This window comes from Papaver somniferum, unplaced genomic scaffold, assembly GCF_003573695.1.
Source record: "Papaver somniferum cultivar HN1 unplaced genomic scaffold, ASM357369v1 unplaced-scaffold_137, whole genome shotgun sequence".
Lineage (NCBI taxonomy): Eukaryota > Viridiplantae > Streptophyta > Magnoliopsida > Ranunculales > Papaveraceae > Papaver > Papaver somniferum.
This window is the reverse complement of record NW_020622934.1, coordinates 13958690-13969097: the sequence shown is the minus strand read 5'-3', so window position 1 is coordinate 13969097 and position 10408 is coordinate 13958690. Positions and strand designations below refer to the sequence as shown.

At 37.5% G+C, this 10408-nt stretch overlaps 1 protein-coding gene and 1 pseudogene across 1 annotated transcript; both read right to left on the bottom strand.

Moving 5' to 3' along the window:
• LOC113334766 lies at positions 1-3274 on the bottom strand (annotated as a pseudogene).
• A 125-nt stretch (positions 3275-3399) lies between these two features.
• Positions 3400-8555, bottom strand: LOC113334765 (putative membrane-bound O-acyltransferase C24H6.01c). Its single transcript, XM_026580969.1, has 18 exons — positions 8173-8555; positions 7890-8071; positions 7732-7780; positions 7446-7549; positions 7272-7336; positions 6995-7065; positions 6662-6721; positions 6194-6307; positions 5790-5914; positions 5661-5712; positions 5456-5518; positions 5132-5241; positions 4954-5046; positions 4741-4822; positions 4441-4518; positions 4071-4146; positions 3915-3964; positions 3400-3825 (listed from the first exon to the last, which is right to left on the bottom strand). The coding sequence occupies exons 1-18, from the start codon at positions 8344-8346 to the stop codon at positions 3784-3786; spliced, it is 1590 nt and encodes a 529-aa protein (XP_026436754.1). The 5' UTR covers positions 8347-8555; the 3' UTR covers positions 3400-3783.
• Positions 8556-10408: the final 1853 nt, after the last annotated feature.

The following is a 10408-nucleotide window of genomic DNA, read 5'->3' as shown; positions in this document are numbered from 1 at the left end:
TGTCTTTGGAATAGATGTAGCACAAAATTTTCAATTACCACATGGGCCTAGTTGTCTCAAGAACCGACAGAGTAGAGCCTATAGTTTGGTATTTTCTGAATTCAATTACATTTTTGACAGAAGATTGACACCAGCAAAGGCAAATGATGCAATTGAGTTCCTTCATGTTATTGACTGATTTATCAAAACAAGAAATCAGAAAACCAAAAAAGATTCTTACTAGTCATCGCTGCTAAGATCTCCCCACCGGACATTATGTTTTGCAGCAAGATAATGTGCTCCTACCGGTCCTCTACTACCATATGGATACAGCTCTGGTGCAATTTTCTTCTCTTTCAATTCTTTTAATAAAGGTGTGAAGAGTGCCCAAGCAGCATCAAGTTCATCACTTCTAATGAACAGCCTGCGTTCACCTTCTACCGCATCCAACAGAAGCCTCTCATAAGCATCTGGTATTTCCTTTGAATACCTTTCAGAAACATAATCCAAGTCAGGCAGTAAACCAAATATGAACTTAAAGACTAATCCAAAAACTAATGTGCATTACTGCCTATGATTGTTTGCTTCGGTTAAGGAGAGTTTTCTACAAAAACATTGTGTCCACGCAATATTTTCTCTAATCCGAATTTTTTTGCACATTACGGATTTAAATTTACAGGTAGATAGTACTGAGTCTCACCGTGTTTTATAAAGAAGATTCAAGTCGCTGCGATCTAGTCTCATTCCGAGACCTGGAACCTTATTATTGATTTTAAGATATATAGCTTTGTCTGGTTGTACACGGAGAACAAGTTTGTTGGTAGCTTTATCCAGATCTGTTCCGAAGTTTCGCTTATATAAGTTACCAGGAACATGTCTGAACTGAACTCTGATCTCTGCCCTACAGTTTCATTCCAACAGCACTTCAATGATTGTGTTGTACTGGTCGCAGTAACAAGTACAAGAGCATAATAACAAATGAAATACATAAAAGACATGAGGAGTTTTTAGAAAACCTTCTAGTATGGAGAGCTTTGCCTGCTTTCATCAAGAAAGGCACGCCATCCCATCGTGCATCATCGATGAAAAGAGCAGCAGCAGCAAATGTAGGAGTGACGCTATTGTTTGGAACAGTTGGGTCATCTGTGTAAGCAGGATAAGACCTATCACCCTTTTTGTGGCCCTTATATTGCCCTATTGTTACATCATCAAGCGTCAACATTCTCATTGACCGCAAAACCTTCACCTAAATCACATACGACATGATTAAACACAGTTTTCATTGCTTGACATGAGATATAATCTCTTTGGTATTCAGCAACATGCAGACCCTGGTGATGAATTTAACCATCTTTCAGCCGGTGGTACTTAAAGAAATCTATACCTTTTCATTTCTAGTGTCCTCAGCTTCTAAGGACACAGGTGTTTCCATTGCAAACAATGCAAGTATTTTAAGGAGATGGTTTTGCATTATATCTCTGATTATTCCACAGTATCGAAGTATCTGTAGGTGAGAAAAAACTTGGATATAAGCATCCTATATGTACTTTAAAATGATGCAGAGATGTTTAGTAGGAAATAAACATTCTGAAACTAACCCGCCTCGACCTTCAGTTCCAAAATCTTCAGAAAATATGAATTGCACATTTCTGATATAGTTCCTGGACCATAAAGGTTCACAGATAAGATTGGAGAAGCGAAGTACCGAGAGATTCTCAACAAGCTCCTTCCCTAAGTAGTGGTCAATCCTACACAAGATAAAAGGAACACACAGGTTAATGTTGCTTCTAATATTACTAAGTGCAAATGACATCTAATTGTCAATACCTAAAGATTTGGTCCTCTTTTAGATACTTCTTCAAAGATCTGGTCAATTCTCCAGATGATTCTGCATCACGCCCAAATGGCTTTTCTACAATTACTCTAGTCCACCCAATTGTTGCAGAGGCACGAAGGCTGGCACATCTTACTACATCTACAAAAATATTTGGAGGAATTGACAAATAGAATAATCTATTTGAAAGCTTTCCAACCTGACATAGAGTTGAAGTACAACTTGATAAATGTGAGAACAAGAAAAGTTATACAGAGTGAAATAATTTTTCAGTAGCTTAATACTAGCTTCTACATGTAGCTCGCAATGGCAAGTCTAATATGAAAATTTTCAAAGACAAACATAACTTCTTTTCAATGCTCCAGTTTAGACATTGGACAAATCTATGTTTGCGTTGCTGCAAGTCACCCGGTGTCATCTTGTTGAGAATAGTTCCACATTGTCTTAGGGACATCTGCTTACTAAGCCTTGGGCAACCCTATCCTACATGTTCTCCACATTAATAAAGGAATGCACATTCATTCTCCATAGACAGTAGATAGGCATGCACATTACCTCTTTCTCTTTCAGTCTATTGTCCAACTCGGCGAAACCTTCTTCGGAGTTGTACTGACCTGACTGGTAGAAGCATCTTTTCAAGAACTGTTCCATCTTATCGCTGCAGTTTTCCCTGTAACAATGAAAATTACAATGACAAAGAATGAATCAAGAGTATATGACACACAAAATCAGACGAGAAAGTAGTTAAACGCATAAATGAACCGGTGTATGGATGTACTTCTGGTCAATTCTACAAGTCAAGGTTGCGCTAATCATGTTCCTGAGTTGCTCATCTGTCATCTTACTTCGAGCATAACCAAAAACTGTAAAGTGCTCTGGTAAATTATCTTAATAGAAAAGTGCAAAGAGTGCAGGGAATATCTTCTTCTTAGCAAGATCCCCAGATGCGCCTACAACAGTAATACTAATGGTGGCGTCCATTTCTTCTGATCCAGCTGCAGAAGGTTCTTTAGTACTAGAAACAGCATTTGGTGGTGGAAACCCATTGGAGGATTTGAGTTGGAAATGTTTTCTTATATGTAGATTTGAATCATCACTAATATGATGATGAGATAACAAGGAGGAGGAAGAAGAAGAATTCCATCTAGTGATTGCTGGAATTAATCTTAATCTTCTTCTGGGTAGTAGTAGATTTCTTCCATCTAGTTGTTGGAACGAGCATTTTGAAAGAGTGGTCGAGGAGGAAGAAGAAGAACAAGCCATTGACGAACTAGCTAGAACGAAATTGATACAAATTGCTTCAAGTGATTCCAGAGAGTAGTAGTACTAACCAGACTAGAATTTACAAACTGAGAGCCAAACCAACGTATTCTTCATTAAGCCTGGTGTTGGGTTTGAAAACCAACGCCATCATCTCTTTCTTTCTTTTCCCTTTATTGAGATACGTGGCGCACAAATTGTGATCCATTTGCCCATCCTACACATTCATTTACGCACCTGAAAGTCAAATTTCCTCAATAACGTCACTGGTTCGAGTCCTACTAGTTTCATTTCTTTGAATCTTAAAAGTTTAGTTATTCGCTGAGTTTGTAGCAAACTGAGCAATTTCAGGCCAATAGAATTAATTGATATTCGATTCTTACAGGACATACACACAAGAAATTTATCGCCACATCCGTACATGGTCGTGCAAAGCATAAGCTAAAGTGATGTTGAAATAAACTACATTGTCTACACACATTTTGGATCATGGAGTCATTTGAAATCTGCAGTGGCCAAAGGCAGACAAAATACTCCCTTTCTGCAACCCATGCTATCTATGTTTTTTCTGCTGAAAGCGCATCTAACAAAATTGCTTCGGACAATCCCTACCTCAATTGCGCATGCCTTTGTATTTTCTTTCGTAGATCAGATCAAAATGCTGATGTAACCTCATGTTACAAGGATCAATTCTGGATTATCTAAAACTCCTATTGCACTGTTTCCTTTGCTTCACGAACATGGAACATTAACTGCCAACATTCATGCCTTGAGGTGATCAGAAACTTCCACATTTATGAAAGTAAAATAGAGTACATACAGTGCTCGAAGACAAATTTACCTTTGTCCCAATATAAAATGTTATAAGCATGCCTCCCAGAACAGGTAGTCCTGTAGACAGTTGAAATAAATCAAAGTTGACTCCTATGGTTGGATCCCAATAGTCACGTAGAATCTTGATATAATTTGATCCCTTAAAAAGATGACCATAACATACCATCTTTATGGAGGAATCTAGAAATTAACCAATTAATGCCTGACGGACCAATGACATAACCAACGAGGTTCGCAACCTGTACACAAGTAACAACAAAAAAATTTACATTACTGATATAGTGAGTTCCCTAAATTCACCTTCAATAAAATGTCTTATTATGAAGACTAAAAGCATCCTATGCTATTGTATGCATAAAGATAGGACAACAGCTGCTGAAGTTTGGTTATTATAACAAGGTTAAATAAAGTGGAAGACAAAATCAGTTCATTATTTTGACCATCAGCAAACTTATGTTAGCAAAGGAACAAAAGGCATCCTATAACACTCTTCCTTTAAGCAGTAACGCTTTTTGAGTGTAGAGGGAAAGTACCATGAGGCATGTAATGGTAATAGCACCAGCAACTGCACGGAACTCACGAAGGACAAACTCCTCAAATGAAGTTTTAGCCTGAAATCACAACAGCATTGAAACTATAATTTCGAAAATACACCGTGGCATCAAGCAAAGAAACAAGGCTTCAGAATGAAGTACAAAAGAATCTAAACACAAATACAAAATTGAAATGTTATCTTCAAGCTCTGAAGTTATGACAATTTATGAACACTAGACATTTTGTTTAAGTAAGAATGAAGCTCCAAAAAAAAAGAATTCAAAAGATAAAATTGTCACCTTAAATGATGTAATCACTGATTTCACTACCATTTCTGGGATAAAGAACAAACATGTTAACCACGCCCACGAAAGAAGCTTCCTATGGACAATCGAAGATATGTCAGACAAGCTAAAACGGAACTGACCAAGATTATATTTTGACCCAAATCATAAAAGAATCCAGATATTAGTCATTATCAAGCTTGTACAAAGAGAAGAAAAATGAAGTACCACTCCAAATCGTGCCAGACTGCCACAAATGTAAATACAACCCACACATTGAGTAGCTTTCTCTGAGAACCACCAAGAGGAATGTACATGTACCTAAACCATAAAATCAAATGTAAAGTAGATGTACAGTAAAACTAAAAGACATGGTTAACACTCATCAAAAAGGACTGAGGCGAACCTGACAAGCCATTTGTTGAAGGAAGCATGCCAACTTTTCCAAAACCCTTCCAAGTCATAGCAATTATTCATACATCTAGGCATGTTCTCTGGGGCTTCAATGCCTCCAACCTACAGTTACAAGATTGTTCGAAAGCTCAGATGATAAAATCACTAAACCAAGTTATAACCACAATGATTTGACATATTCCAAAAGAAAAGAGAAAAAAAGTGGTGGATTTCTGATCTGGGTTTAATCCAGTTCAGATAGAGCTCCAAAACTGTGTCTAACGGAGAAGGAGGTTGGGGAGGTAGAGGGAGATCTATTTAGTCTTCAAGAACGCACCAGTGACCAAAACCGGAAGTAGCGCCAGATCAGTAAGAACTTCAGCCACATGAAGTTCAGGACCTGCACCAGAAGATAATAAGTCCAACTTGTAATAAAACAGAATATCGCAACTCAAATTTATTGTACATACAAAAAAAAACCTAAAGCAATATTTCTCCGTAAAAAGCTACACGAATAACTAAGTAAAATCCGGATCTCTTACCCCATATCCAACGATGAAAACCTCCAAAGGAGATAAATGTTTCCATGAGGCACTAGAAAGAAAGTATAGTTTAGCCTTAAAGATGACTGAAAGAACATTTTTTAAGGACTGTCAAGTTACAGAACTTACCTGGTTGCAAAGGCGTTATAGTAAAAAAAATGTGTCATTAGTTCCATGAGAAATAAACAAAGAACCCATCTTAACCCATATAAAGCCACCGATCCGACAGAATGATTTTTCTGTGGTGCATCTAACTGCAAAATGGCAAAACAGCAGACTAATTAATAACATACCTAGAGACTATATTACTGACAGTTGATGAAGATTAAGAATATCTTCGAGGTCAAACAATCGGCACCTCAGCATGCATTCACGCAGGTGAGGAGAACAATAAGAACTACTTTGTTACATAAACAACAAACCGAGGCTAGAACATCTTTCTTAAACATTTGAGCTGCGTAAGAGTTTATATAGCCAAGAACATCATACATTTGCAGCTATACACAAAGGAAAACTTTGAAGAAATGGCAGACCTGTGAAGCGAATGCGTTGAAGCTTATAACTGGTCCGGCAAGGTAGAGGGGTGCATATATCAGATAGCAAATGTATGTTATGTATGAGTATTTGTCAATTGGAACGCTTCTCTCCTGGAAAAGATAAGAAATTGTAGAACCACCATCAATCTAATGGGATTACAAAGCTACAAAGAAGCGCCAAATAAACCAAAGTTCTGTCCACATGGCATTCAGAAACTGTAAAATTTGTGCTGGGAAATGCAAACACAGGACATTTAGCAAGTTGTATTGGTATTGGAGAGTCTTGATTAAGAAATTCCTCCGGCATAAGGGCATTTTGGGACTAGGTTCTACGAGTTACATGGACAAATGATTACTATGGCCTATGAGATCCAAACCTTCCACATCAGGTCACTGATTAATTTTATTCATAATGCTGGATCAGTAAGCTGGCAAATAATCAATACTACAAATGGTATATCAAACCTGCAAATATTTGTAACATGGTTTCCCTAAGGAACAGCTCTCACAGCGTTTAATGTGCTTCTGCAACCACAGAGAAGAAAGGATCAATACATGCTTGAATAATATCCTTAAAACTAGTGCACTATTAGACAACATGAGTAGAAATGGCCAAGTGAGATAAAGCATACACATATCGCTAAGCATGCTGCAACATTAATAACTTAAAATGCACGATTAAATTGAGAAGACTTATTTTTATATTCCACAAACGGCAGAAATCCACCAAGTCACCAACCCAAATAATTGTAAGTTGAACCAAAAGCCTATACAAAGAATGAGTAGGACCATGCATACCTTTAGATCAAAACCAGAATCTTGAAGAGCCCAGTAGTAATCATATCCAAAGCTTATCATGCGCAGAACAACTGTCACACATACAGACATAATCAAACTTTGAAAGAAATGAGAGTGCAGTAAATATGTGATGCCACAGTTACTGTATTCATGTAAGCATAAGGTGCCGTAACTAGTGTGCATACAGATAATAACTATAAAAATATAAGACACACCGTCCAAGTATTACATACAAATAAAAGCAACAAACTAAGAAATAAGGAGAATAATGAATTACCAAAGTTGAAGCAAATGTGCCATCTAAAGTTTCCACGGTAGTTATCAAGAAAAGCCCAATGTTGCCTGTGCACAACAAACTTTACTTGATCAAGAATAAGCAAGATAAAACCCATAATACATTCACTATCTAATAAAAGTCACAATAACCAGGAGTGACCAATATCTCACTAACCCGATAGTCACAAACAAATATCCTTCGTAAACACGGTTGCACAGAAGAAAAAACACGTTAAACATCCAAAGTACCCACGGGAAATACCTCCACTTTGCAAGCATCTGCAGAAACACATATCTAGTAAAACATCATGAGTGAATTGGATGGTCTAGTGAACAGTAACTATACTTTAATTTAACCGTAGAATAAACAAGAAATCATCAGCGTCACTCATAGCAACAAGTAGCATACTAGCATATAAGAACCAACAACTACCCAAACATCGTAGTAAACGAGTGCCCACCTTTACTAGAAGATAGTTAAGTGAAGCAATTGAAACAATGAATATAACACTGCAAATACAAAAAATGCAACAATAATTAATAAGTGACTCTAAGGAGTCCATCAATCCAGTCAGTTGTTTATGCAAACGCCAACATTTATATCAATGTCCATACGTACCAAGCGCCGTGTAAATATGATAAGTAAATGAAGGAACTGAATGTCCAAACAACAGACATCCCTTTTCCTTTCAAGCCAAACAATGCCCTCGAGATGTTTGCCAAAAGTACAAAAAGACCGAACACAAGAGTAAGAATTGGTAAATTCCCACGGAAGTTTCTCCATTGTGCATCAGATACATCCTAGTATGAAAACAAAAACGAAACCAAAATTAAAGCATTAAATATTACACTTGCTAGCTAGATAACTGGACAAATCAATGAATGATTCGGAAAGAAGTTACATTGAGTCGATTGGAGATCCAACCGTGACGCAAATTGTAAATTTTATCAGAGTGATTGCGTGAGAGTTGCAGAGAACGATGAATGAGGAAGATGTAGAAAGCAATTGCATAGAGACATGCGAATATTAACTCCCATAATCTCTTCTTCTTATTCGTAGTCGTTTTCGTCGTCATTTCACTTACTCAGTCTGAGGAGTCGGAATTCCGAGATTGACAAGTTGGAAGTAGAACTAATCCTTACTGATCAGTAGTGCTAGTAGAATACAGTAATAACTAGATGGATGTCCATAGAAGAATCAGAATGAAACCCTAAATCAAATTGAGAGGAAATCGAATGAAATTGGTGGAGAGATTCTGAGAAATTGGTGGAGAGATTCTGAGAGTGCGAGGTTTGATCGAAATAAAGAAAAAGAGACTTCCGCCCAAATTCTAACGGGGCTCAGATATTTCCGCCCAATGCTTGACCGTTCAACTCCTACAACAGTAGGAGTGTAAATTCGGGCAGGCCGGGCCGCCCGGTCCAAAAACTAAGACAGGCCGGACAGGCCAGACTTAATATTTATGAGCCGGTAAACAATTTCAGGCCGGGCAGGCCGGGCAAAAGTGGATAATTTGTTACCCAAAGACCGCCCAAAGCCCGATTTTTATACGGGCAGGCCAGATCGGGCCGGACATGCCACTATTTTTTTTTTCAGTTTAAATTTTCAAATGAACGATATTAAATTTATTTACTTTTAATACGATATCCTTTCCTTTCTAACATTGCATACCGTAAGTGATAGTATTATTTTATATTTAAATTACAATGACAAATTTTAAATTTTAGCCTATAATAATTAATTAATTAGAGTACAGTAAACTTTCTATAATAAGAAAATATATTACCATTAATGTTTTGAAAAGGTTAATTATAAGTAAAAACAACTATATACTTTATTTTTCTTGACACAAAATTGACAATTATAAAATTGTAACGTTTAAGTCTTTTTAAGAGGATATTAAATGATTAATGGCACATAGAAGGCTTTCAGGCCGGGTATCAGGCCGGGCATCATAATTAATTGCAAAGCCCGGGACCGCCCAATAAATTAATCCAGACCAGGCGGGGTGGCCCATGACGGGCCATAACAGGCTTTGGGCTACTTCGGGTACAGGCGGGCTCGGACGGGTACAGGCAGACTGAGTATTTTCGGGTATTACTTACACCCCTATACAACAGTACTATAATTCACCCATTTCATTACTTAAGGATAATGGTCTTAAGCATTTAGTAAGTGGTCAGAATTCTAATCAGCAAGTGGTCGTACTGTAATCTCCTCCCTCCGTTTCTAAAAAATAGGTTTGTTTGGTTTTCACAAAAATTAAAAAAATTAATCATTGGAACCACTTTTCCATGTTTTTTCCAAGTCTATCATTTGGTCGCCACTCATTTGTTATTAGAGAAAGAGGAGAGAGAAGTGGTCCCCTTTTTGTATTAAGAGAGAAAATGGAGAGAAAGAGGTGGTCCCTCAATGGAAACAGTAGTAAAATCATAATATTTGACTTTGCACATATGAAAACAAGCCTATTTTTTTGACATACCCAAAAAAAAAACCTGCCTATTTTTTTAGAAACGGAGGGAATAGAAGGTACATGTATGTTTACCGATCCTAATTTTTTGGTTCAGAAACATGGAATCGACCATGAAAACTTCTTTACCCTATATGTAGAAACCCAAAAGGTACATTTATTTACTGATCCTAATTTTTGGGTTCAAATAAAATCTAGGGTTTGATAAATCATCAAAAAAGGTGAAGATGACGAGAAGACTACATGAGAGGAAAAAACAGCTGAAATTACACAATAGTTCGTGATGCAAGCATGAGAAAAATGATGAGAGTTACCAGGTTCGGGAGTTTTATCCGTGTGGTGGAGCTTTGGAAGAGGAGAAAAAAAATGCAAAGGAAAGAGAGAGGGAAAGAAATTTTGGTTCATATAGGGTGGAAACTAATGGATGGAGTTTGAAATCGCATGGGGTATGGTGCGAGTTTCATTTCCATGGAGGGAAAGAAAATGCCAAACACCCATGAAATGAACTACTTTCTCCAACTACCTCCCCCAACTCACCCCACCCTCAAATCCATCGGCGCCAAACGCGCTCATAGTTCATATAACACCATCGGATGGTTTAAGTTGGAAAACACCATAGGATGGAAAAAGAAACTAGGAGATCGGCCCGATTGCGTGCCAGTCTCCG